The following is a 26,021-nucleotide window of genomic DNA, read 5'->3' on the forward strand; positions in this document are numbered from 1 at the left end:
AGGAACGTGCCGGGTTTGGTGGTTCCTGCCGGGTGTGTGGAGGTGATTCCTGGAGGAAGGCGGAGCCGTCGTCCCTGTGCCTGGGATGTCCCTGTGCCCGGGATGACGGGGATTCCCAGCGGTGCCGGGGGGGACACAGCCCGTGGGGGGGGCGGAGCCGGGGACACCGGAGCAGAGGCCGCCGTGCGCCGCCAGGTGTCGCTGGGGAGCAGTGCCGGTGATCGGTGACGGGACGGACGGACGGACAGACAGACAGATTGACAGACACTGCCCGGGGGTGTCGCCGGGGACCGGACGGACACACGGACACCCCCGGTGCCTCAGCGCCCCCTGGCGGCACGGGGCGGGCGCTGCCCCCGCGGGGCCACGTGCTCGCGCCCCTGCGCTGTTTGCGTAACTCGGGGCGGCCCCTGCGCCGCCCGCCCCGTTCCCGAGCGCTCCTGGGGCCGCGCTGCGCCGTTTGCGTGGCGGGCGATCCCCGGAGCCGTTACGCCGTTTGCGTGGCGGGCGATCCCCGGAGCCGTTACGCCGTTTGCGCGGCGGGCGATCCCCGAAGCCGTTACGCCGTTTGCGTGGCGGGCGGTTCCCGGAGCCGCAGCGGCAGCGCCGCCCCCGCCCGGCCGCGCTGCGCCGGTTGCGTAGCGAGCCCCAAGATGGCGGCGCGGTCGTCGTCGGCGGAGGCCGGAGCGCGGGCGGCGGCGGAGGCGCGGCTGGAGGCGAGGGCAGGGGTGAGGCGGGCGAGGGGCGGCAGCGCGTAGCGAGACCCACAGACCGAGACCCACAGAGAGACTGTCGCGGGTGGGCGGCCCCCCCGCGCCCCCCCGTCCTTCCCCGCCCGGCGGGTCCCGCCCTCCCCCGCCCTCCGGGCCGCGCGTCCTCCGGCCCCGCCGCCCCCGGAGCGGAGGATGATGAAGCTCAAGTCCAACCAGACGCGCACCTACGACGGGGACGGCTACAAGAAGCGGGCGGCCTGCCTGTGCTTCCGCAGCGAGAGCGAGGAGGAGGTGAGGGCCGGGCGGGGGGCGAGGCCGGGCCCGGGACCCCCGAGCCGCCCGGGGGAGGGGGGGGCTCGGTCCCAGCGGGGGGTTATTTTTAATAGGCGTAATTAAGCGTTAGTGGGGAAGTTGGTGCTTCCCCCCGTGGCTATTCCTCCCCGTTAGAGCCGGGGGATGCCGCGGGGGTGGTGGGACAGGCTGGGGCAGCGCGGGAGGGGGTTTGGCAGCCGAAGGGACCGACCACGCTGGCACAACTTCAGTCCAGCACATCACATGAGATGGGAGAGGAAACCTGACCTTGGATTTATAAAAAGAAACTGGGATAAAAGGGGACTGATGGAGTGCCAGAAGTTGCTGTCCAGAGAGCTTGGGAGGAAGTGGGAATTAAAGGTGGATTGGTTGGTTTCAGAGCGGCCGCGTTGCTAAGGGGCTGCATTGTCCGTGCAGTTCCAGAGACTTCACTCAGATGTGCAGTTTCGCACTATTCTTTATTAATACCTTCTGAAGGTGGGCTCGGGGTGCTCAGAGCAGTAGGGTTGCAGGTCTCCCTCGTGCTGCTGCGGGAGCCAGGCACACACACTCCACTGCGTTTGCTGTGCCCGAGTGAGTGGCTGTGCTAAAGTCTTTGTTCTCCTGATTATCATATTTGTAGCTACAGGAAATCTGAAGGGAATGCAGACAGTTCACTGGAGGAAAGGCAATTAGCATACATCCAGTTATTATTTAATGTGAAGGAGGCTGCACAAGCCCTTTGTAGCTGTGCTGGCGTGGTGAGGAGTGTCAGCATTTCAGCAGAAATGGTCTGAAGCTACAACAGTGTGTTTGGTGCAGCTTCAATGTAGCTGGTCCTTCCCATGAACTATGAGGAAATTTATGGTACTTTGAACTAACTGTGAAGCAGAACATAATTGTATTGTGTGACAGTGGTGGGGCTGCTCAGCACAGGTGGGTGAGGGTGTCAGGGTGTCCTCGTGCCATTTCACACAATTGCTGAGGCAGTTTGGAGATTCTTCTCAAGAGGTGGAGGCTTGGCCATGTCTGATTGCAGTGTGGTTAAGGGCAGAAATGTACTTTAAACAGGTACCTGATGTAACCAGCCTTTGGTTATGAGTTTTATTTTAGCACACCTCAGTTGGCAGCATCCAGCTGATCCCTCCACCTCCTCCAGCCCCTGGGAGCTGCTCTCAGAGCCCTCAGGTGTGTTGAGGACCAGTGTCAGAGCCCTCAAAGTGCTGGGACCCCAAGTGTGGCAGTGTCCCAGTGCTGACCCAAGAGGGTCGAAGGAGGAAAGTGAACTCATTCCAGAGGCAGCTGGTGTGGGACAGGTGCTTTCAGCAGGCCCAGCTGTCAGGTTTGTGTAAGGCTGAGCTTTAAAATCATCTGTGTTAGTTGTGCCTCTGCTGTGGTCTGCAACAACCTGTGGTAGATTGAAGGATCTCATTTAATTTAAGCTGGTCCCATTTCAGGCTGTAGTTTCTAGGTATGACCAGGGTAGAACAGTCTGCTCCTGGTTTTGCAGGCAGGAGTTGGGGGAGCTGGCTCCCCAGGCTGGTTGTGCTGGGTCCTTCCCAGGGGTCTCTGAGGCTGCGGGTGGAGCTCTGGGCGGGTTTTAGTGCCCAGGGCAGAGGAGGTTCTGGGTGAACGTCGTGTTGTCCCTGGAGCTGTGGGCACTGTGGGTGTGTGGCCTTGTCCCCTCGTCCCCAGTGACATGGGGCGGTGGCTGTGCTGCCCTGGGACACCTCGGGGAGGGAGCACTGGTTGCTGTGTCAGTGCTGCAGCCTGGGCTGGGGGGGTTTCCTCGGGATGTGCCCTGTGTGTGCTGTTGGTGAGGAGCCCCAGCAGGATGAGGCAGGGAGGGACAGTTCTGTTCCGTTCCGAATGCAGCCTTTCCAGGGCCCTGTTTGTGTGTGGTACCTGTGACTTGAACCCTGAGCTGAAACTGCAGCCTCTGTTCTCACCTGTTACACCCCTGCTGTGGGAGCTGCCCAGCAAGTGAGATTGTCTCGAGTACATTTAGGAAAGTTCTTATCCAGTCCCACTGGGATGGATCCTGTACTTGGCCTTGGCCAAAAGGCCAAGAAGCCATTTGAGTCAAACTTGTGTCAGTGATTGAAATCAGCGAGCAGGACACCTTGATTTTTAGTAATTTTTCTTTCTAGTTTTTCCTCAGGTTAATTCCCATTTGTTGTCACTTAAATAAACTTTGAGGGAAGGCAACTTGTGTGCTCTCACTGCTGCCCACGTTTTTTGATACCAAGTGAGGTGTTACCTGTACATGTTTAAGTAGATGGTTGAACATGGCTGTGAAAGATTTCTTGGTCTGCTTTGGAGAATAATACTTTCTTATGCTGACATATTTTATTATTGATTGCTTCTATTTAAATGGAAATTGGGATCTATTTAAAAGGTCTCTCCAGGGAGGGGAGAAAGAGTCAGAGCCAAAGTATGTACATTAAAGATCTATTAAAAGCTTACTGTTTGAAAAGAAGAGAGAAGAAAAGAACCATGTTTTGATAAATAAATTAAACTTACTGCATTACATAGGATTTTTTCCTAGGACTGGCTGTTTCTGGTTGCTCTTTCTTTTAAGTGCTTAAGAAATAGTAGAACTTTGCTCTTGCTTTTCTTCTTAATTTTCTCCTATGACTTTGAAAAACCCAGTTTTCTCCTGTTTCGAACCCCTAATTAGTTCTTGAATTAAACAAGTCTGTCGATGAACAAGAAGAAATAAGACAAATTCTGTTTACACTTACAGAGGAGGCTGCTTTCTTCTGTTTAGGTGTTTGCTCCCTGACTCGGCACTTCACTAATGTATTTTTCTTTGAAATCCCAGCAGTCCCTGGAGATTGCTTAAGCAGCATGTCCTTGGTTTGATGATACATTTGCAAATAAAGGGTCTTAACAGAGAAATACTTTGTGGGTTTTTTTAGTTTTTAAGTGATTTATTTTTTCCTTATGCTGCTGGAGGTCGCACATTGTCTCTGTATTGCATTTGGAAACTGCTACTTTTGGACATGAAAGAAGCTCTGGAACGTTTTTGGAAGACCAAGCATTGGCTGAAAAGATGCCTTTGTTACATATTCCTTTAAAAAACAGCACAGGGAGAATTCATTTCAACATGAATCTCAAATGGAGCAAAAAGTACATTTCTGACTTGGGCTCTGTGGACAGCCCCCAAAATGTGTGTGGTGTCCCAAACCAGGAGTCATCTCCTTGGGCAGGAGGGAGAGCAGGGGCAGCAACAGGATTCATTGGGAGAGTGGGAACAGACTTCAGAGGGCCTTTTGGCAGCCAAACCCAGGGCTCTGTTTCCTTCTCTTCAGGTGGAGTGAACTCCCGGGATATTTGCACAAGTGGGGAAGGAGAGTGCGGAGCGAGAGCTCCCGAGTCCTGTGTTACCTCTGGAATCACTCAGTGGTGTCCCTGCTTCTCAATATTGCTGTCAGGGTGTTATTTTTACATAACACACGTATCTTCTGTGTAGACCAGCTGTTTCCATGAGGAAATGTTCCAGAAAGTGTCCCTAATGCCTTCCTGTGCAGCGGCAGCTGGAGCCGTGCTCCGTGTGGGATCTGACAGGGATAAAAGGGCTGTGAGGCCGGGGCAGCGGCAGGTCTGAGCAGGCCCACATTGTGTCTGTGAAAGGACAAGCTGCTCGTTAACCAGGGCCGTTTTTAAAGACTTTTTGGAGGAAATGCCTCGGGAAGAATAGGATCCGGGCTCGATCATCTTTTCTGAGTTGTGAATGAGGCCTGAATGGAGCTGAGAGAAGGGAAGTTTCACCCAGGGGCCAGTGCCCTGCCAAGCCCTGCAGTCACCAGAGTGGCCCCACGGCCTCCCTGGGAAAGCCTTTGGAATGCAAACGAACCTTTTTCTTCTGACCTCTCCTGGGCCGGTTTTACTCCAGCTGTGATGTAACAGGCAGAGCCGGGATTGGAGCCACGGGGTGTGTTGGGTATCACGCGCTGCTCCTGGGCCATCCTTTGTGCTCTGCTCCAGTATTAACCGATAATAGCCAAAAACACTTGAAGTGCTTCACTGTTGGGATGTAGGTGAGCCCAGCATCACGTGATCATCCTGCTTCCCATGGAATACAGGCTCAGAATCCCTGTTCTGATGGCTCAGCTTGGCTGTGCTGCTGTCAGCTACATAAAAGGGTTGTGGTTGAAACCAAATAAAGTTCTCCCTGTCTGTTGCTAACACGTTACCACATCTGTAGGAGGATAAGGGCCAGCTTGGAAATGGGTCTCCTGCCTGTGCTTCTCCTGCCCCTCTCAGCTCTGCTCACAGCTCGTGTTCTCCAAGAGCAGGAGCATGGACAGACATCTGCAAGACCTGGCTTTCATCTCAGAAAGTGTTTCGCCTTCCCACAAAGGCAGCTGTCACTGAACAGTTTTACAAGCAATTCCACCGTCTCTTGTACTTTCCCAAACAACAGAAGAATGAAAATTGTTAAATTTTCACTTCATTCACTGGAGGCTCAGTAAGTTGTTTTGAAACTGAAGAATTGAGTCAGTTTTGTTCTGCTGCAACTCAGGGAAAAGTGATGAATATGGAAAGAGGAGGGTGTGCTCCACCCTGGCTCTGTGGAGAAGGACCCAGGAGTGGTGTGTACTCTGCAGAACAGTGCTTTGGAATCTCTTCCAGCTCACATCCATTTATTGCCTGACCTGAGTCTGGGGCTTTTTCCTGCTTTTCTCTCCTCATGCTGTGTCATGGGGTCACCCACAAAAATTGGATAGAGCAAAATCAACAAAACTCTACCTTACAAATAGCAAACATCCATTTTGGGATGCTGTATGTGACCTTCAGTGGTTGGGAAGCAGGGACTCCATTTCTTTTTCTTTTGTTCTTTTTCAGTCCAACTGAAGGACTGGCTGCACAGACCAGTCAAGGATATTTCAAATTTTGTGTGTCTTTGTATCAGAATTCATGTCTCTGGGGCTGCCCTTGTTGGGCAGTGGATAATTCACTCTGACTCTTTGTTCTCAGAAATTTCACGTTAACATGTGAAATTCGGAGGGATATGATTACCTGTAGTGGATTTTTGTCTGATGTTTCAGGTGGATTGAATGTTATTTTCATTCATATTGGCTCAGGGTGACTTTTCTGTGTGTAAATGACATGTATTGATGTTGTGTGTACAATTAACTACTTATGCTTGAGCAGCTTCTCAAGGGTTTTGGTGGCTGTCGGGTTTTGTGTGCTGTGTTTTATGTTAACCAGAACAGTGCATGTGGACACAGCTGCTGACAGCCAGAGTCATGTGGGCTCTGTAAAAGGCCCAAATACCCCTTCATTTCTTTTTTCCCCCTTCCTTTTTCAAAAAGGCAGTTATAAGCTAGCATTCCTGCTGGCAGAGGTGTGCCTGGACAAGTTGTGTAAGCACTGAGTGGTCACCAAACTGGTTTTGACAGTCAGAGATAGCTTCTGGGGTTTGGGGTCTCTCTCTGGGAGTGCCCCTTATCAGCCCTCAGCCCCTGAGAGCAGTGGCTGCTGTGCAGGTCCTTCAGCTGCTCTGGGCCCCGGCCCTGCCGGGGGAGGCAGGGTGTAGATAATTTCTGTGGTTCTCTGAGCCATAATTTTGCTGGAGGGGGAACACTTGGGATCGTGTTCCTCCTGGTAAGAGCAGGCAGGGGCTCTGGAGTGGCAGGAGCACTGTAGTAACAGTAACACGACCCGTGGTGTTCTGCAGCCAGAGCAGCAGCGCAGTACACGGTGATTTATTATTGTTATTCTAAGCAGCAGCCTGAAAACCAACAGAATCTTCCTTATTTTTTCCTCTCTGGTTATAGGACTGTAGGTGCGATCCAAATGCTTGAAACTACTTGAACTTCTTCCAGTTCACCTCTTGCTCCCGTTCCAAGACTTGTGCTTTACTTTTGTCAAGTTCTGTAGTGTGAATACCTTCCCCTTCGTGCTTCCTGCCATGAATTTCCTGCCTCCAGTTCCTGGGTACCACACTGTAGGTTAAATCCCATTATCTCATGGAATCTGGTGTTGGTGTGTGTGTGAAAAGGAAACGTGTAAGGAAACGTATCCTGCTGAGGAATGGGAGTGCTCCTGTGAGGACAGGCCGTCCGTCGTGGTCAGGAGAGGGATTTCTGCTGAGGGTGTGTGTTCTGGTCCCAGCCCTGGTCCTGTTGGGTGCAGGGCTGGGGTAGCCCTGCTGACCACAGGCTGTACTTGCTCCTACCCTGTGCAAACTCTGGAATGTGCCTGGAATAGCAAGAGTGTGGGAGAAGCCCTCCCGTGAGCCTTGGCGTGTGCCCTGGGACTGTCCTGCCTTAGCAGTTTGGCACAGCACGTGATTTGTTGTAGTGCAGTCGAGGCCGTGTTTCTGCCGGGGAAATGAGATTAATTTTGCACGGCTTTGCCAACGCCAGGGTCCCTCCTCCCCTCCTGCTCCTCCAGAGTGCCAGTTGTCAGCCTGCGCTGGTCACAGGGCATAAAGGTGGTTTGACGCGGTCGAATGGAGATCCCACTCTTGTCAGATAGAAAAGCATTAAGGAGACTAACAATAATATTTGGGGATTGAGAGAATATTTGTTAATTTTGAGTAAGGCGTCCAAGGTGCTTGTCATGCTGGACATGGCACCGGCCCCGGGATCTGCCTGGCCATGGGGCACATCGGAGCAGTGCTCCCACAGCTCAGCTCTGAGAACAGGCTCGTGCTAAACCGAAACTTTCAGACAAAGGCAGATTGTACAGGCAAAGCTCACAGTCAGCCATCTTCTGCTCCCGGCTCCCGCAGCCTCTGCGGCAGCGTCTCCTTCCAGTCTGTGCTCTGATCAATGATGCTGAAGTGGGAAACGAGTTTAAATGTCGGGAGGTTTTTTGCTTTAGTTGCTATGCAAATGACGTGATTTATGGCTCAATGTTGATAGAAAGCATGAAAATATTGATAGAAAGCATGACAATATTGAGGGAAAGCCTGAAAATATTGAGGGAAAGCCTGAAAGGCAGTGCAGGGGCTGTGTCAGGAGCCAGCAGCTATGGATCGGCTCCTGGCAGCAGGAGGCTGCCGGGCCAAACCCCCGGATTTAACATCTTGCCTGCTGTTCCCTTGCTGGCTGCCAGCTCGGCGGGCCTGGGCTGGCACGGGTGGGTAGCACTGGCTTTTCCTGGAAGTCTGGAAGGTTCTCAGCTCGTTTTCTGCTCACGCTGGGGCCCAGCTTCTAGCAGGGCTGCGGCCCTTTTAGTCTGCTGAAATCCTGCTGCAGAGCCTCTTTCGAGGAATCATGTTCCTTATGGTGTAGACACTCTTGTTTTATTTATGGGTGGTGGTGGTTGTTGTTTAAATCCATCACAGCATGAAAGAACCTGGGAATCCCTCTGCCTCTGTTTTGCTAAGAGGGAGTTAAGTCTCTGCCTCATTCTGGTTGCCTTGTTTTCACTCTGCAGAGCCCCATTATTCCTGGGGAAAAAACAGAAAACCCCCTCCATGTGGATACAACAGATTGGTGTGTGAGTAGGTTGTTTTAAGGTCAGCATTATGTATTGGGGATGCCCAGATTTATCCAGGAGACAAACTCTTTTCACCTTTTCCCGTGGAGATTCTCCCTTCGTGTGGCAATGCAGGCAGCCTTAGATGTCTCGGTGTGTTTCCTGTCTCCTCCAGGCAGAGTTGTTCCTGCTCAAGTTTGTTTGGATTTGTTTGTTGTGTGCAGCTTTGAAGGTTTTTGCCATGAGGCTGCAGCCCTGCTCTGAGCTGAGCCCCTGCTGACACTTCAAACTTGGCTTATTTTTCTAACCTTTCTCTCGAGTGGGGGTTTGTGTGTGAGAGCCACGGCAGGGCCACCTCCTGCCTGCCAGAGAGGCTGGTGTTGCTCATTTCCCTGCTTTGAAATGACATAATTGTCTTTCAAATCCCAGAAAACAGAACTTGGCCATGTGGCATGATACCTGCAAGTGCTTTTCCCAAAAGTCTGCTGGACTTGGCTCCAAAATCCAACTCCAAAATCCCTGGTAGGCCAAGAGTCTCAGTAGCCATCTTAAACACAGTTGCCTGGCAATAATAAAATGGAAATATCCAAGCTTCCCATGTGTTCTGATCTGATTTAAAGAAATAAAACAATTAATTTCTGGTGTATTTTTGGTGACTATTTAGATTAAATTAACTTCTTTAGAGTGTATTCAAATGAAAGGTTTTATGTAATAAAGAAGTAAATGAGCAAAAAAGCCAGCTGTACCTTGGGCTGGTCTAGTGGAAGGTTTCCCTGCCCATGGCAGGGGGTGGAATGAGGTGGCCTTTAAGGTCCACTCCAACCCAAACCAGTCTAGGATTTGGATTATAACAACCTTTTCCTTGATCCCTCTGAGTGCACTGTATGTATTGGGACACAGGGCTGGTGTTGGAAGTGTGGTTTTTTCCAACACAACAGTGTCTCCCCCTCATTTGGAACTCGGCCCCTTTGTCTTGGGAGAGCTCATTGGTAGCAATATCCTGTTTGAAGTTGTTTTAAAAGAATGACCTTGTAGGGCTTGTTTCCTGCTCTCTCCTGATTTGATTTCCTTTTTATTAAACAGGAAATAGTCTGATTACATAAAAGTGTGAGAATGACAGGTTTTTCCTTCCCAGCGAGGGTTGTTCATATTAATTCTATTCAGAAAACGCTCAACTGCCAGAGCAGCTGAAGTTAATTTACTTTGCCTCAAACAGTTGTTTACACCCAAAAGTTCCTCCTGGTGTGTTGCTGAGGCATTGTCTCAGCCCGAGCAGGTTTCCTGGAGCACTCTGTGTCCAGGGTTCCACAGCAGATCCTTGTTCTCACGACTAGTAGGTGGCAGGAGTTCAGGAGCATGAAGTGTGCTGTGTGAGTTTCAAAGATCTGGTTCTGCAGCTTCTTTTAATCTTTTTTTCCCCTTTGAGCTGGAGCTCTGAATTGCAGTCGGAAGCGGCAGAGCTGGTGCTTCCTTACCTGGCAGCAAACGTGCACTTGAAATGTTCCTTCTCTTTTAGCTTTGTCCTCGGAATCACCGGCTGACCTGCAGTCAGGAGTTTGAGTCCAAGCTGCCCTATGGACAGCACTGGTGATGAGTGAGGAAGGAATAACTCCAGGGACTGTACTCCAGGAGGTTTGGTGGCAAACTGGAGGTGGCTGGGGACAGCCCAGGACTGGCCGCTGTCCCGAGCCTGAGGGCTCTCAGGATGAATGAAGTTTACATTCCCTATTTAGGCATGGCTTACTGATGGAGTTTTACATGGACTGGATGCCTGGGGAAAGGAATTCTGCCTTCCTCTTGGAGAGGGCCAAAAACTCAGGATGTCACTATAAAGTAAATGCTGTTCCCTCAGCCTCGGCCAGAAGGTGGGGCAGGCAGGGACCATCCCACTTGGAACTGTGGAACTGAGGTGGCTCTTGCAGCCTCATTCCTTTCCAGTATGAGTTTCATCCCGTGGATTGGGGAGTGCTCAGGGATGTGGATGGGGTGGTTGGGTCAATGATGATGCTTCATGAGTTTGGCTGAAGCAGGAAGGGAGAGGCTTCGAGACTTTATTATTGGTGGGATCCACAGAAAAATGATGATTACAGGAGTGCTGACACTTGAGAGCGCCGAGGTCAGTTCCAGACTTGGAAAAGGTTGGCCCAGCAGTTGCCAGAGCACTGGTGTGACCCCTCTGCAGTTTCTGCTGTAAGGTCTGCTGCTCCTGGTTTGAGAGCTGGGGTTTGCCCACCACAGCTGGCCCCAGTCTGCTCACCCTGGTGTGTTCAGGCCTGTTGACCCCCCTCTTTTCCCTGTGCTGAGCCAGTGGGGATGGGTGGCCCTGGAAAATGAAACATCACTTTGCCAGGTGGTCAGTTGGCAGATGAGAATTTTCGAGATAAAAGAACTGGGAAGCCCTGGAAATCCTGTGCTTGTTTTTGTTTCAGAAGTTTAATTTTGAATTCTGTAGGTAGATTCCTCCTGATAGTTAGTGCAAATCTTTTCATATCCTACTGGCAAATCAGAGTTTCCCCAGTAAAGCCTGGGATTTCAGTGTCTCTGCAGTGTAACTCTGCAGTGTCTGACACTGTTACAGCTGGCCTGGAACCTAATTGGACTGGTATGCTGGAAAGTTTCTGGAGCAAGTCACTTTGGCTCCGAGCTTTGTGCCAGTGAAATGATGAAGTACAGCAGGATGGCTCTAATGAACAAGCTTTGTTTAAAGAGCTGGGCAACAGTATTAGTTTTGTTTTTAGTTTCCATCTCTGCTCATGGATGTATTGCAAGTAGATTTAATAAGCTCAGTGTCTCGCTATTCTTTGGGACAGTCTGTAGCTAGTTGAGAGCGTCACTGAGCGTTTGTGTTGCTGGAAGGTGGGAAATCAAAACCTGAACTTGTACAGAGCAGAAGTACACTGGAATAAAATGTGGTTCAAGAAAAACTGCCACAAAGCATGAATATGGCAAATCCCTCCTGGGAAGGGGGTCACAAAGCATGAATATGGCAAATCCCGGGAAGAGGGTTGAACTGTTTTTCTCATTCACAAAAGTCTGTCCGTCTGTGCAGCCCTTTCCTAGGGGGTTTTAAGTGGTTTAATATAAGTTTTTATTTTACTTACACCTCATTGAACAACTTCCTCTAAACCAAAAGTACCTGAGTGCTGGCTCCAGAGCCGACCTCCTGGGTGCCTACTGCAAAAGAAGCAGAAAACAGGGGGCTGAGAGTCTCTGCTCAGACAATTGCACGTAAACACTGCGGTGAGAGTTCCCTGATGTGTATGTGTTGTTGGTGACATAACTGCAGGGACAGGCAAGGCCAAAGGTACCAGGACAGTTAAATCAAGGCCCTTCTGCAAAGGGTGGAGGTGCTGAGCAGCATCTGTTGCATGAGGTGTATCCTGTGCTGTCAGGCCTCGGCAGTGCCTGAGCACACAGTGAACTCACACTGTGTGTGCTGCTGTGTCCATGGTTTGCTGTGCAGAGGTGGTTTTATTCTGCAAAGTGTCAGAGCAGGGAGGGGCAATGGCTGAAGTACCGAGGAGTGTGGGAGTGCCTCGGTGTCAGTGCTCATGGAGTTTGCACAAGGGAAAAGTGGAGTATTGGCAAGGCCTGGCCTTGTGTCGGTCGTGTTGCGGGGTGAGGGACGGCTGGCTCTGGGAGGCAGCGCTGCCCTGGTGCCCTCACTGTGCTCTGCTCCCCACAGGTGCTGCTGGTGAGCAGCAGTCGCCACCCGGACCGATGGATCGTCCCCGGGGGGGGCATGGAGCCCGAGGAGGAGCCCGGCGTGGCCGCCGTGCGGGAGGTCTGTGAAGAGGTGAGTGTCTGATGCCAGGGACTGCTACCCTGGGGTGGGGGCGTTGCTTTCAGCCCTCTTGCTTGTGTTCCACGAGGTGAAGAGGGATATGGGGTCACTGGTGGTATCCCCATCACACATGGGAGGAAACTGGAGTCCTAAATAAAGCAAGCACGAGAATGTAATTAAACCTCTTAGCTGGAATGAACTTGTCCTTGCCTGATACCTTTAACTGAAAATAGATAAAATTCAGCCCTAGGCACTTCAATGCCCGTGAAGATATTCTCTGCTTTGTTTTCTCTGTATGAAGAACAGTTTCTTAAAAGAACTTCAGCTGTGCCTTTGAGGAGCTGTCTAGTACTTCGCTAGGAGGTAGAAAAAAGCCCTTATGAGCCACTAAAGACACTCCAAATACAGGGACCTTGGTACGTTTTGGTCTAGAACAGATTGTGATGTTTATGTGAATAAGTGAAATTGGCTATAAGTTACCAGCAACAATTCCTAAAGTGTGTATGGGTTTGTTAGCTCTGTTTTTCTTTTTCACTTGAACTTGTTTCAGGAGGGAGATCAAACAGCAGATCAAACGCAGATCAATGGGCTGTACGAAGAAGGCATATTTTTCTTTTGAAGCTGGAAGAGCAATCTTTTTCTTCATAAGAAATGTAAAGGCAGCAAATGGCAGTTGACTGCATTGTATGTAAAACATGTTTTTAGAATTTACTTCTGAATATCAACAAATTGGAGAGATGCTTGTGTTCAGAAACGATTAAATGATTATAGATGGATGACCAAGTAGGTTCATGGTTACATAAGGCAGGATTAAAAATGCTTTCGAGAGGGTTATAAATCTTTGTGCTCTCTGCAGAACAGAAATCAAGAGCTAATTGATGGAACTTGGGAGGACCCTTCTCCTGTAGTTGCTTTATTGAAATGTCTGGTATATGCAGGTTTCTCTCTGAAGTATTTGGAAGTACCTGCTGCTGTCTAACAAAATGCTGAATATTTGGGCTGTTGGACTCATTGAATGTGGCAGCTCCCGAGTGGTGTGTTTCTCTTTGGATGTTTTTATAAACTAGCAGTTTATCAGAAAGATACAAAAGATTATACAGTCAAAGTGTATTTTTTTCCAGTGTCTTTAGGTCCCTCTAGTACTGGGGATTGCTGCTTGCAAATTTTGTTGCCAGCTTGTAACACAGCTCCTGCTTTTCCAGTAACTCGGCAACCTTTCAACCACATAACAAGCCAAAGTGAGCGCAACCAGAACAATAGGAATATTTTTAGCTGCAGACTCCTGCTTTACAGCCCAAGTGTTATTAATAATGGAGTGATTTGATACAGAAGCCCAGGGTTCATTCAGGAGGTGCATGGCTTCACCTCTCAGTCCTTAAAATAAATGTGCATCACCGCTCCCTTCCCGGGCAGCAGCGCCCTGGGAGAGCCAGCGCCTTCCATGGCAGCCCCGGCTGGAAGGGAGCCTTGGCACGGCTGCAGCACAGGAACTGGTTTGGGCTGGCTGGGATAATCCCGCTCCTCGGCTGGTGTTCCCTGCTCACGTGGCCCGGTGCCACTGGGAGTGTAACTCAAGCCCTGGCAGCCTGGCAGGGGTGAGTCATGGCCAGGCACCTCTGCCCGCCCCACGGGGAGCAGCGGGAGCTCAGCGGAGCTCGGAGCACCCACGGCTCCCTGGGGCTGTGGGAGCAGCTGTGGGAGCTGACACACAAGGGCCCCCCGAGGGCTCTGACATGACAAGGGCCTGGCCTGCGACAGGGACAGAAGGACTTGGGAGCTCTGCAGCTCTGGGGGTGTGAGGCCTTCCCCAGACGGGCTGTGCTCATGTGTGCTGAGGGTCTGCACACAGAAGTGGCCCCTACAGCCCCAGCCTCAAACTCCAGGAGCTGTTTGCTGGGGTGGATGTTGTTGGAACAGGAGTGCTGGGAAGGATCAGAGCACCCACCTCCCCAGCTCGTGCTGCTGGTTTGGCAGTGCTGGGCAGCTGGTGTGTGTGCCAGCTGGGAACCCCTGCTCTCCTTTCCATGTGAATCCAGGCATTTTCAGCCTGCTTGGAGCTGAGGCTGATTTCCGAGTAGGTTTGATGTCTTTGCTTCTCTCCTGGACAGACGTGTCTGTCACGAGGGCACAGGTCCAGTCTGCTGCTCCTGTTGGGAGAGGGAAAATGCAGTTTCCTCCATGTCGATGAGCACAAAGTAATTTTTATTCTGAAAGAAGGTGGTTTCCATGCTGCTCAAAGCTGGAGAAGAAATGTGTGGAGTTTCTTCCCCTGACTTTGGTATGCCTTTTCCAGTTTTTAATAAGAGCCAGTTGGAAGAGCTGTAAAGACTCGTGACCCTTCCTGTTGCTTGTGGCCTTTGAAGATGACAGTAGGCTGCCTCTTCTCAATTCATTCTCTTTTGCATGGTGTGCATTTTCTTTTCAAAAGACGCTTCCCCAAACGAAGATTTTTAACTTCTCCATTCGCTCTTTTAAATTTACCTTGTATGTGTTTGAGTTTATCCATGTTATTACTGGGATAATTGTCATCTAAAGATATCTAGCTTTCCCCTCTTTCTGATATTCCAAATTCTAGAAGACTGTGCCAAAAAAGAAATGTTGATTCTGAGTGAAGGCTGTGATCACTCTGTCCCAGTTTGAGTCCAAGTCCTTGTCCCAGTTTGAGGTAGTCCTTATCTGTATTAATCTGTGCCAGCACGAGTATTAAAGTAGACAGGTACCAACACTTGTCATGCTCACTGTTGTCTGCATGAAATTGGAAGTGACTGGAGTTCTTGGGCATTGTTTGTGGCAGTGGCAGTAGACAACACGCCCACTCTGGGTCAGAGCAGCCTTTTAAGAATAAAACCTCTTATTCCTGACAGGTTGTTGGGAAATTCTGTAATCGGTCCTGCAGAGCTGGGAACTGCAGGTGTGTTCTGAAATTCACCTTCTAGAAAGTGTGTGCCCTTTCCAAACAGGTGTTGGTGCTCATGGAGTGTATTTTTTGCTTAGGAATAAGGGGGTTTTACGGGTGTGAGCAACTGGTAAAGAACATGGCTTAGAAAAAGATGCTTTACATTAAACTTATTACAGAGTGACTTTGAAAAAAGTCACTGCACGTTCATCTGTGAAACCCATTTAATTTTTCACTTGGAGTGTCTTTCACATTCTGACCTTTAAATGCTTAGTAAATGTCAAATTTTATAAAATTGCAGGAGTGTTTGTCATGCTTTCTTCATGGGAGTCAAAAGCCAGAGAAGTTGTGCTTGATCCTGTGATCAAACAGGCAATTGGTGCCAATATCAAAATAGTCCATAGTACTTTGATCTGGTTACTAGACCTTTTTTTCCCTCTTAAACATACTTTATAAGTCATCTTTACTGTTTCATGTATTTTGTTAGTGATTTAGAATACAAATATTGATATTTTTCAGTGCTAAAATACAAAGACTTTTTAAAAATACTGCAGGGACCATGGATGAATGATAAGATGATGGCCTTGAACTCCTCCTAGAGTTAGTCATACCCAGAGCAAGTGGTGGCCCAGAGTCACTGTCCCGTACCCTGTGTACTCAAATTCATAAAAACGAGTGCGGTGTCGGAATGTTCTTCTCCCTGTCGTGGTATTTCATTTGTGTTTCACAAGCGTAGCAGCAGACACTGGTTCATGCAGTACAGAGTTAGATGAATGAGTCCAACCCTCTGTGAGACACAGCAGTGACAGCACAGTTTGCCCAGCAGGTCTGTGATCGGCGTCCTCCGAACGTGTCTGAACCCGCAGCCCTCGTGGGTGGATTTACACCTTCAGTAGTGCAGGTCTGAGAGCAAAGATTCGGGTGTTCCACCACAGTACTCCTGCTCAGCAGTAATCTGTAGTAGATGCAGGCTTTGAGCCTAATAGAGCAAAGTGAAATAGCTGAAATTCCAACCCACATTTTCCTTAGCTCAGATGGAAGGAAATAAAAGCTGTCCCGAGGAACAGATGGTGTTGCTGCAGGCTGCTTTTTGCATCTGACCCCAACTTATTTTCAGCTTTGAAACCTGAACCTGCTGTTCTTGGATGTCTTCAGTAATTTTTCTTTATTAAAACAAGTTGTTCCATGAGCAGCAGAACTAGTAAAGCTTCATTTCCTCTGGATTTTTGTTCCTTGTCCTGAGCCCCAGCCCACCCCTGTGGGTGCGGCAGTGGTTTGAAGTGTGTGCTGCTCAGGCAGCTGCCTGGGCTCTGGCTGTGGCTGATGTGCTCTTGCCAGAACTGCCTTTTCCTCCAGCGAGGACTCCCCGAGCCACTGGACAGTGATTTGAATCAGCAGAGCAGGGAAGAAGCTCTGTGTGCCCTCTGTTGTGCCCGAATGTGCCTCTTCCCAGGGAGTCCTGTCGTGTGATGGCCTTGCTTTGTTTCCACACCTGCAGATGGAACAGTTGGTGCTGGTGCCCTCCTAGCCCTGCTGGTGGGCTCAGTAGCATCTCCTGGCATGCTCCTAGGATCCTCCATGTGTTTTGGAGGGCTCCATGGGCTCCACGTGCAGCACTTGCAGTGCCTGGGGGGAACACGTCCCCATGTCAGTTGTGCTGCCCCTGCCACACTCATGGCCACAGCCCAGGGGGGCAGAGGATTCTCAGTCCATTCACTGTCGAAGAGAAAATTCCTGAGTTGTCTGTTGCAAATTAAGATTGAGACCCTGCTGCAGGCCTGGATGAGCCTGTGACTGTGCTTTAAGTCTCCAAGAAAATGCTGTTGGCCCCTAGGAAAGGAGGACGTGTGGAGCTTGCCCAGAGAGGAGCCCAGCAGTTCTGTTGCTTGTTACCAAGCTTGCTTTGTTAGTGACAGCAGCTATTTATTTTCTCAGGTGTCTTGGGCAACTTTTGTGTTAGAAACCTGTGTGAGACTGTGAATTCCACTGGCATGTCTGTTCCATTGTACAGAGGCTCTCCTGTTGGTGTGGGAATTTAGTGCTTTATCAAAAATAGGCCTGACAATCCCATCAGTCTGTGTTGGGTGTCCTGTATATTGTCTTTAAAATCCTCTGTACCAGAAAAACAGGCTGAGAGAGGCATTGGCCCCCAGGAGCAGTGGCTGATGTGCTTTGCAGGCTTTGGTAGGGACTTGCTCTATAAAATCAGCACATGTTTTGTTTGAATCAAACCATTCATTTATGTGGCCATTTAAGCTACATGTGATAAGTTCTTACATGAAACAAACCCTGGCGCTTTTTTGAGCTGTCTGATGATAATTCAACGTGATTTTTCTACAGTGCATGGTTGCCTTGGCATTGTTTTTTGTGCCTTTTTGGGTGAATGAGACCAGGCAGATTAGGAGGATCCTGGTTTGCAGACAGAGTTATTTCCATCATCTCCCTTTACCAGCACAGAAGGAAGGGCTCCCCACCTCCCTCTGCTACTTCAAGCACAGCTCTAGAGCTGGGGATAAACTGCCTGGGAGGCTGGTTGGGCAGGATTCATCCTTAGTTTCCAGGCTTGCTAGTTGCCTGGAGATAAATTTATTTCTAGTCAGGCTTGAGAGTTCAATAAACCATCACAACAACATCCTTGGCTTTTGATTTGTTGCCTACAGGTAAATAAGGAGAGCAGAAATTCAACAGCCTTCTCCAGGAACCAGTGAAGTGGCTTAAGACAGTTATTTACCAGAAATATTGGATTACACTTCACCTTTTAACATATTTGTGTCTGTGTGGTGCAAAGGTGGAAACCTCGTGTTCCTCCCTGTGTTCTTGCTGGCTGATGGACATGGCTTTGCTAAAAAATACATCCCACTGCTGAAGGCGTTCCTTGAGGGAAATGTATTTGAAGCATTTGCCTTCCAGCTGCCTTGGGAGCCCAGGTCAGCAGCCCCAGTTTCAGGAGGTGGGATCACTCCCCCACAAAGGTCAGGCCCTGCCATGTGCAGCACAGTGACCTTCAGGGAGCTGCTGTTTGCTCCAGAAATAGCTGCGTGGGCCAGAGGCAGTGGGGCACCTCTAGGCTGAGCAGGATGGCAGAAATTCTGAGGAGACAATAAAGTTTGTGTCCAAAACCAACATAAAAGCTTCAGCTGAAAAGCTCCTTCCTAGAAGTAGAGCTCAGTGAGTGTATTACCAAAAGGATTTATATATCTGTGTGACTGATTGTAGTGGGGGAGCTGCAAACCCTTTGCTCCTGGGGCAGTTCCACATCAGCTCCCGCTGGAAGCAGCAGTGAGATGTGCTGTGGCTGGATTGTTTTGTACCTGTGAATGTTCATTCAGTAGGCTGGAACTTAACCAGGAATATATTCTCATTAATGAAAGTTCTTCCTTTCTGAAGGCACGTGACTGTACAGCAGCTGGTCAGTAAGACAGAGAATTTGTCTTGTCATTAACATCACCCAAACATCTTTTTTTTTTTTTTTTAAAAAGCAACTCGACATAGTGAGATGCCTGTATCCCATCTGCAGGAGGCACTGTTTCCCTCGGCTGTCCAGGGTGTGTTCCAGCTGCTGGAGACACAGCTGACCCTTCTTCCCAGTGGTGGCTGGGTGGTGTGCCAGGCTGGGCGGGTTGGTTCAGACCTGTTAAGTCATGGACCAAAATCTTCCCTTTCTGTAGTCAAAAAGGAGGGACTGTAAGGTTGGGCTGGGGTTTGCATGATGCAGCCCTGGAGAGCTGAGAACAGCTGTGAGGGGAGGAGCAGGTGCCAAAAGGGACACCAAGTGTGATGAAGTGGTAAATCCTCAATAGTATTCAAATAGACAGAACTGTTGCTTAGATCTTCTCTTGATTGTGTCTCTGCTTGACTCAAGAGTCCTGTTTCAGCATGGTTCTTGTTATATCCGAAATCCTCTTGTTGCTGCTACTGGAGCCACATCACAGCATTGGTGTGTTTGTGTTGGCTGATTTCAGGAGTGTGCCAGACACCCCTGAAATACCTGGGAGCTGTCATGTTGCTCTGAGGGTGTAAATGATGTCCTTTAAAGTTACTTTCTTAAACTATAATTTTGAGGAGTTAAAACTGCTAAACCCTGAAGCCAATGTTCCCTGTGCTCAGGCTGTAATAACCTGCAGAGGAGATTCTGGTCACGAGGAGTGTATTGGTATGCAAGGAGTAACTCCTCAAATATTTCTTCTTCCTCCAGATTGAATTCAAAGTTGCTTGAATAAAGGAAAACAAGATAAAAAATCCTGGGAATGCATGGATGATTAGAACTCGGGATACATTTCTGTCTCTTATCTTGTGACTGTGTTGGTTTAAGATGAACAGAATTTTAGAGCATTTGCTTCCTGTCCTAAGGAACTGGTCCTGCACAAGAAGTAGAAAACACGTACTGAGCTGTTGTTAAAGCATGTTTCTTTTCTCTTTGAACTTCCCCTAGGCTGGAGTGAAAGGGACGTTAGGAAGACTAGTGGGAATTTTTGAGGTAAGTTTCAGACATCAACGCTGTGAAATTTTCTTGCAAAAAATTGTCTTGGAGTAACCATGGCTCTGCAGGGTGTTGTGAAGTGAGCTGGTGCTTGTGTGGAGGGAAACTTCAAAGTTCCCTCTAAATAAAAGCTCACACTGATGTGTTCAGCGACTCTGATCATTGCAATGGGCACTTCAGCTGAAATCACTGGTGATACCTGGTGCAACAGTGAATATTCTCGGTGCCTTCATACCCTTCTTGCTGCCAAAGGCCACCCCAGCCAGGGAGCAAAGTCCCTCCTTCTCTAGCGCCCCGAGGGGCCGGTGCAGTGTTTGTGCTCCCGTGGGGTGCACAGCCACACCTGGGGGGTGCTGCACAGTCAGCAGGTACCAGACACAGCTCTTGCCCTTGTTCTGTCCCTGACTCTGGAATTTCTGAGTTGTGTAAAAATCTTCCCTGTGTTTTTTTCCCAGCTGAGGAACTGATTTATAAGCACATCAGTCCTCCAACCACTTCCCCACAGATCAGGAACTACACTTTAGGGCTCCAGTCCCTAACAATATTTTCAGACCTCTCATTTAAAACACAACAGCTTTTAGTGGCTACAGACGAGCTGTAATGTGGCAGGAGCCGCACCCAGGGTGCCCCAGGGTCGTGGGGGGCAGTTTGCAGTCACCCCCTGTCCTGCTGCCCAAAATGGTTTGTGGTTACTCTGCTCCCCTTGCCTTCCAGAACCGGGACAGGAAGCACAGGACATATGTTTACGTACTTATCGTCACCGAAGTGTTGGAGGACTGGGAGGACTCTGTCAATATTGGTAAGCTTTGTGCTCGCTGCCATTAACTGATGCAGACAAACCATTTCAGCTCAGCATCCCTCTGGGACCTGGAATCCCTCTGGGAGTGGTTAGGAAGGGTCGCAGTGGTGTGTCCTTTGGTTGATTAGGATAAAAATTTGTGGTCAAATTGAAGCTTTTGTCACCTCTGTGGCCCAAGAGAAGCTAAATAACTGTCCAGCTGTCTCTGCAGCAATTTTGTGTTTAATTCTTGCACTGGAAGGTGCAAAGCAAAGAACATGAAGAGCTGTCCTGTCTGGGACTAGAGGACATACATGTGGGCAGTGTGGGTTAATCATTCCCTGTTATCTGTGCATTTAAATTGGATTCCCAAATGGAAATGAACCTGTTGTTCCCAGGAGGGGTTGCACTGCAGCACCTGGAATGTGACTCTCCTTAGACTGTGTATGGAAGGGGTTTATGGGAAGAGAGCTGTCCTCAGGAAACTGAAGTTCACTTGCAAACTGATAGAAATTGGGTGGTGGTTGGAATGTGTTGTGGATTGTCTTAAAATGAGTGTCTGACTTGAATAGAAATTGCAGAAATAGCAAAATAAATGGGGGGGGGTTAATTAGGAAATGCAAGTTAGGGGATGTACTGCCCTAAACAAAAACCTGTTCTGGGGATGAGAAGGCATCAGTGTGAGGTTGGAGTGGGAGGCCCTTGAGATCAGAGAATCCCAGGAGGAATTTCCCAGTGCCTTTGCACTGCCAGTTTGCTCACAGTGAAGTGAGTCTTGGTGCCCATGACAGAGAAAGACAGCTCAGGAGCAGGAATGTTCAGACTGGAAAGGACAATGTCGTTCTGTGGCACTCACTGATTTCTCTCCTTGCCCCCAGGAAGGAAAAGGGAATGGTTTAAGATAGAAGATGCCATAAAAGTTCTGCAATATCATAAACCAGTGCAGGCCTCGTATTTTGAAACCTTGAGGCAAGGCTGTCTGGCCAACAACGGCACCCCGGTGATGACCACGCCGTACTCCGAGAGCTCCGTGTCCGACATCAGATGACTGACAACGTCCCTGCCAGAGCCATTTCCAAACCCAGACTGAGACCTGGATTTCCCTCCCCTCCCCGTTTCCATGCCTCCTCCCTCACACCAGGCATGGGCAGCCGCCTGGGGCAGAGCAAGTGTTCAGAGTGCTGCAATTTAGTGCAAGGTGGGATTTTTTTTCATTGGCTTTTTTTGCTTTTTTGGATCTGTATTTTGTAAAATACATTTTGTGCATGAAGTGCCCCTTTCCCGGTACTCCGCTCCACGGCCTGGAGGCTGCCAGCCCCTCCTCTGCCTTGTGCTCTGAAGTGTCCCGAGTGTCCCCTTCGTGTCACCCCAGCCAGAGCCACTTTTTTTTTTTTTTTTTTTTTTTTTTTTTTAATTAAAAGACTTCAATGTGAGATCAGCTCTTCAAGTCTTAGTCTGTACTGTAAAGTGCTGCTCAGACCCATGTGGGGGTCGCTTGCAGCACGTCTGTATAAACTTTTTTTAGATGGAGGATCTAACATTTTAATTTTGCGGGAATTTTTTTAATCCTGGTCTGCTTCCGAAAAGAAGGGTTCATAATTAATCTGTTTGCCTTTTGTTCTGTTTTTTAAAAATACACATTCTGTGACAGTGCTAGTGGCTGGGCCAGTTTACTCCCCATCCAGTATCTCCCAGTTTAGTGCAGTGACACTTGAAGTTGAGGGCAGAGTTCGGATCCCCTGCAGACATCCCTGCAGACATCCCTGCAGACATCCCTGCAGACATCCCTGCGGCTCCGTGGCTTCTCCAACAGCTTCTGCCAATGTTTCTGCATTTTCATCAGAGTGAAACCACAAGGAGTTGGTCTTTACCCCTTGGCCAAAACCAAACAGCCTCAGCAGCGCTGCGATAGAACCCGGACTGCGTCGTCTGCAGTGGGAGCCGGGGCTGCACGGGGGTCAGACAGACAGACTGCAGTGTGGCTCCCCAGTGCTGTTCCCTGCTCCTGCTGCGTTCTGCTCGTGTCTCTCTTGTCCACATGCCTTACGCCGTGCTGAGCTGGAGACTTGGAATTTGTGCTAAAGCATCGGATCGGACTCACGGAGCGCTGCTGCGCGAGCCCGCGGTCGGACAGCCACGTGTGTCCTGAGGAGAGGTCCTGGAGGAGACATTCAGGTGTTGGGTCTCTTGTCCTGTGGTTCTGCAGCACTTACAGTCGCACGTGGAGTGTGTCCTCCGTGAAAGGTACAGCTGCTCCGGCAGCATTCCCGGGGGGAGCACACCCGGCTCGCAGGAGAGCTCCCCGATGCGTTGGCACACTTCACACGGGGGTTTGTTGTTTTATTGCTGTAAGTTTCATGCTGTCTTGATTTGCCAACAGTGTTGTCTAGTTGGGAAATAAAATGGGAAGGGTTGGGGCTGGGGGGTGGGTTGGGTCAGGTACAAGTTTTGGGAGGGGCATTAATTAATCCCTGGCTTGGGACAAGAAGTGGTTGCTGAGTTCAGTAACCTCTCCTTTGTCAGAGCAGAGCCAAGATGTGAAATTAAATCTGCAGTGCTCTTTTTTTTTTTTTTCCTTTTTTTTTCCTTCTCTTTATTTAACAAAAAATATTCTAATAAACACTCACTGTTCCGGAGTTTTCTCTCTTCCCGAGAAGCGCTTACAATATGAAAATCTGATAGAAATATCCATGGAGCCTGGGACAAGGGGGAATGGTATCCTTGCTGGTTTGGCAAGAAGCTGTTCATTTTAAGATCCTCTTGTGTTCCTTTCCTTGTTCTCCCTGCTTTCATCAGTGTGGAGTAGCAAGGCCAAAAGCAGTGCCAGCGATCGCTGACATGGAAAACCACGCGTAAGGAACAGCCCATTGTTCAAGGAGTAGCTCAAACCCGGGCATCTGGAATTGAGCCTAAATTACACCAGTTCAGCTCACTTCAACTTAGAGACGAATGTACAATCCTTTCTCACTCTGTGCTGGTCAGCCTGAACCAAACTCTCAAAGGGCTTGAATATTCTATCTGGAAGTGTACAAGGAATTCCGACAGTCACTGTCCCCGCGCCCTGCGAGGCACCTGACACAGCCAACTACTGCCTTCGAGGAGTCTTGGTCTCTTCTGTACAGATTAGTATGTTGGAAACGCGTTGCAACAAAACAGCTGGTACTCCTGAAAGAGTAACTGCAGTTTTAATATCAGCAGCATGCACACTTTTGTTTTTAAACTAAAAATGTTTTTACAGGGCTGTTAAACTGACAATATAGGGTAGAATATTGTTAATGACTTGCTAATGGCTTATTTGTTTGGGTCAGAAAAATAAATTGTGCCAAGAAAGTGTTTTAATGTGGCATGAGTTGATGCTGTTACCACAGAGTGGCTGATGTTATGCCTTGTAACTGGAAATGGCTTCTGGGGCAGGAATAGTCTTGACTGAAGAGATGCAGATTTCAGACCAGGCCTTAGCCCCGTGCTCCCTGAGCTCTCCCTGCACCACACCATTCCCGTCTTCCTCAGCATCTGAGGTTCTTTCTAGAGCTGGTCCAGCTGCAGACCCCAGCAATTGCAGTGGTTTTATCCAAACTGGTGTTAATTGGTTTGGGACTGACAGTCAGTGCCTGTGTGAGGGACAGGGGACCTGCTGGGAGGGCGGCCCCGTGCTCTGGTTCTGCAGCCTGGGCCGGTGCTGCTTGGTGTCCGTGCTGAGGCCACTGTCCTGACCCTGCTGAACCCCGTGGGATGAGCCTTGGGCTCCCAGCCTTGCTAAACCTGGTGCTGTTCTGAACTGGTAGCATTGGATAGGGGGATTCTTACCTCAGCATGTTGTGACTGGCCTGACCCTCAGAGCAGTTCTCAGCTGGCTCTCAGCCCAGCTCTGCTCCCTGGGCACTGGTGTGAGGTGGGTCCCGCAGGGGATGCCCACGAGGTGCAGCACTTGTAGGGCCCCCCTGAGCTGGCAGGTCTGTTCCTGGGTAGGTGGATGCTGTGAGCTCTTCCCTGCTCTCCATGGAGCACGGAGGCAGCTCATTCAGCCTCAGCTGGAATGTGCCTTAAAGCAAACTCTGTAAAGGGAGAAATGAAGAGGGGTTGGAATCTGCAAGTGATGCTTTTTCCCTTGTGCGGACACAAAGTATTCAGTGGCTAAAAATGTGGGTAGGGAATGTCAGGAATCCTCAGTTCCCTTCCTGGATCCAGCACGGGCTCTGGGCCTCAGCTTTTCCATGCAGAAACCATGTCCAGCATTCCGCAGTGTGCGGTTGCTCCCGGGGAGCAAAATCCTGGAGGCTGCACAGGCCCAACGTGCGCCCCAGTTACAAGAGCTGTAGATTTTCCTGCCTGTTCTCAGACCCACTGTTTTATCCCCAGTGGATGTGTTTGTGCTTTCACACAGCCTGATGCAGTGGCTGGACCTGTGCAAAGCAACAGGGGTGACGGGTTTGAGGGTTTGACCCTCCCAAGCGGAGCCTGTGGCCGGAGCAGGATCAGAGGTCTCGGTCTCTTTAGCCAAACCTGCCCCCAGCAGTGGTGGGGTTGCTGTGGGAGGAGCTTTGATCCCAGAGAGATGCTCAGCAGCACTGAGTGACCCAGTGCCCTCTCTGCTCTTGCTCCCAGGCTGTTTTCCCTCCTGGCTCCATTTTCCTGCTCAGTAACAGTATCATCTGGTGGCTGTGGCTCTGCTGGGACACAGTGACCCTGCGGCTGGAGCACCCCTGGGCTTGTCCCCGAGCCCCTGACACACACAGGGTGTGATCCTCACGTTCCTGGTGTTGGAGTGAACTAACCCAGCTGCTCTGGGCTGGGGTAGGGGCAGATCCTGCAGTGCTGTACTGGGGTTAGTGTCAGGAGTCTGTACATAACCAAGAGGTGTAGCTGGTGAAAAAGAAACTGAACTGGACTAAAGTTGTATTTAGGAGATTTATAAAATCTCTTTTTGGTGCTAGTCCATCGGGGTTTTTTCCCTTTTTTTTTTTTTTTTTTTTTTTTTTTTTTTTTTTTTTTTTTGGTGGGAAGGTGGGAATTTTGAAGTTATACTTGAGAAATTGGCTCTAGAATTGCCTCAGAAATTAATGTGGGGAGGTACAAGAGTGTTTGCTGAACTTCCTGTGTGTCCTGTTTTATATTTACTATATCTCAAGATCTGGAACAATCTCTTTGCATTATTTGCTGCTCAGTCTTTCCATGAGCTCTGTGTACCTGGGGCTCCCTGGCAGCCCTCGGAGCCGGGTGTGAGCGTGTCTGCCTGAGCCTTCTCCATAGGAACCCCCACGGTCAGTCAGAGCCTCAGGGCTTTCCTGTCTCTGGTTTGTGTCTGAGCTGGTACCTTCAAACTCACTCTCCTGACTGAGTGGGACTGACACCGACCCAGGCACTGACAGGTGTGAGCAGCCCGAGGGAAAACGGGCTCTGACCCTTCACAGACTCTGTTCTGAGTCATCCCGGTGTCCAGGCCTGGGGTGGGGCTGCTGCAGAGCCTGGAGGGATCCTGGGGTGTCCTGCTTTGTGTGACATGGTGGGGTTGGTCGGGATGTGTGGTTGGTTGAGATGTGGGGTCAGTTGGGATTTGGTGGGGTCGGTTGGGATGTCTCATGGAGGTCCTTATGCCGCTCTTGCCGCTTGGCTTCCACAGGGAAGTGTCAGCAAGTTTGGAA

General features: G+C 49.8%; 1 protein-coding gene across 1 annotated transcript; it reads left to right on the forward strand.

Moving 5' to 3' along the window:
- Positions 1–728: 728 nt before the first annotated feature.
- On the forward strand, positions 729–26,021 carry NUDT3 (nudix hydrolase 3). Its single transcript, XM_017835819.1, has 5 exons — positions 729–1,004; positions 12,127–12,237; positions 19,554–19,598; positions 20,316–20,400; positions 21,258–26,021. Exons 1-5 carry the CDS (start codon positions 906–908, stop codon positions 21,425–21,427), a joined length of 510 nt encoding a protein of 169 aa, XP_017691308.1. The 5' UTR covers positions 729–905; the 3' UTR covers positions 21,428–26,021.

Source organism: Lepidothrix coronata, unplaced genomic scaffold, assembly GCF_001604755.1.
Source record: "Lepidothrix coronata isolate B3197 unplaced genomic scaffold, Lepidothrix_coronata-1.0 Scaffold263, whole genome shotgun sequence".
Taxonomy (NCBI): Eukaryota; Metazoa; Chordata; class Aves; order Passeriformes; family Pipridae; genus Lepidothrix; species Lepidothrix coronata.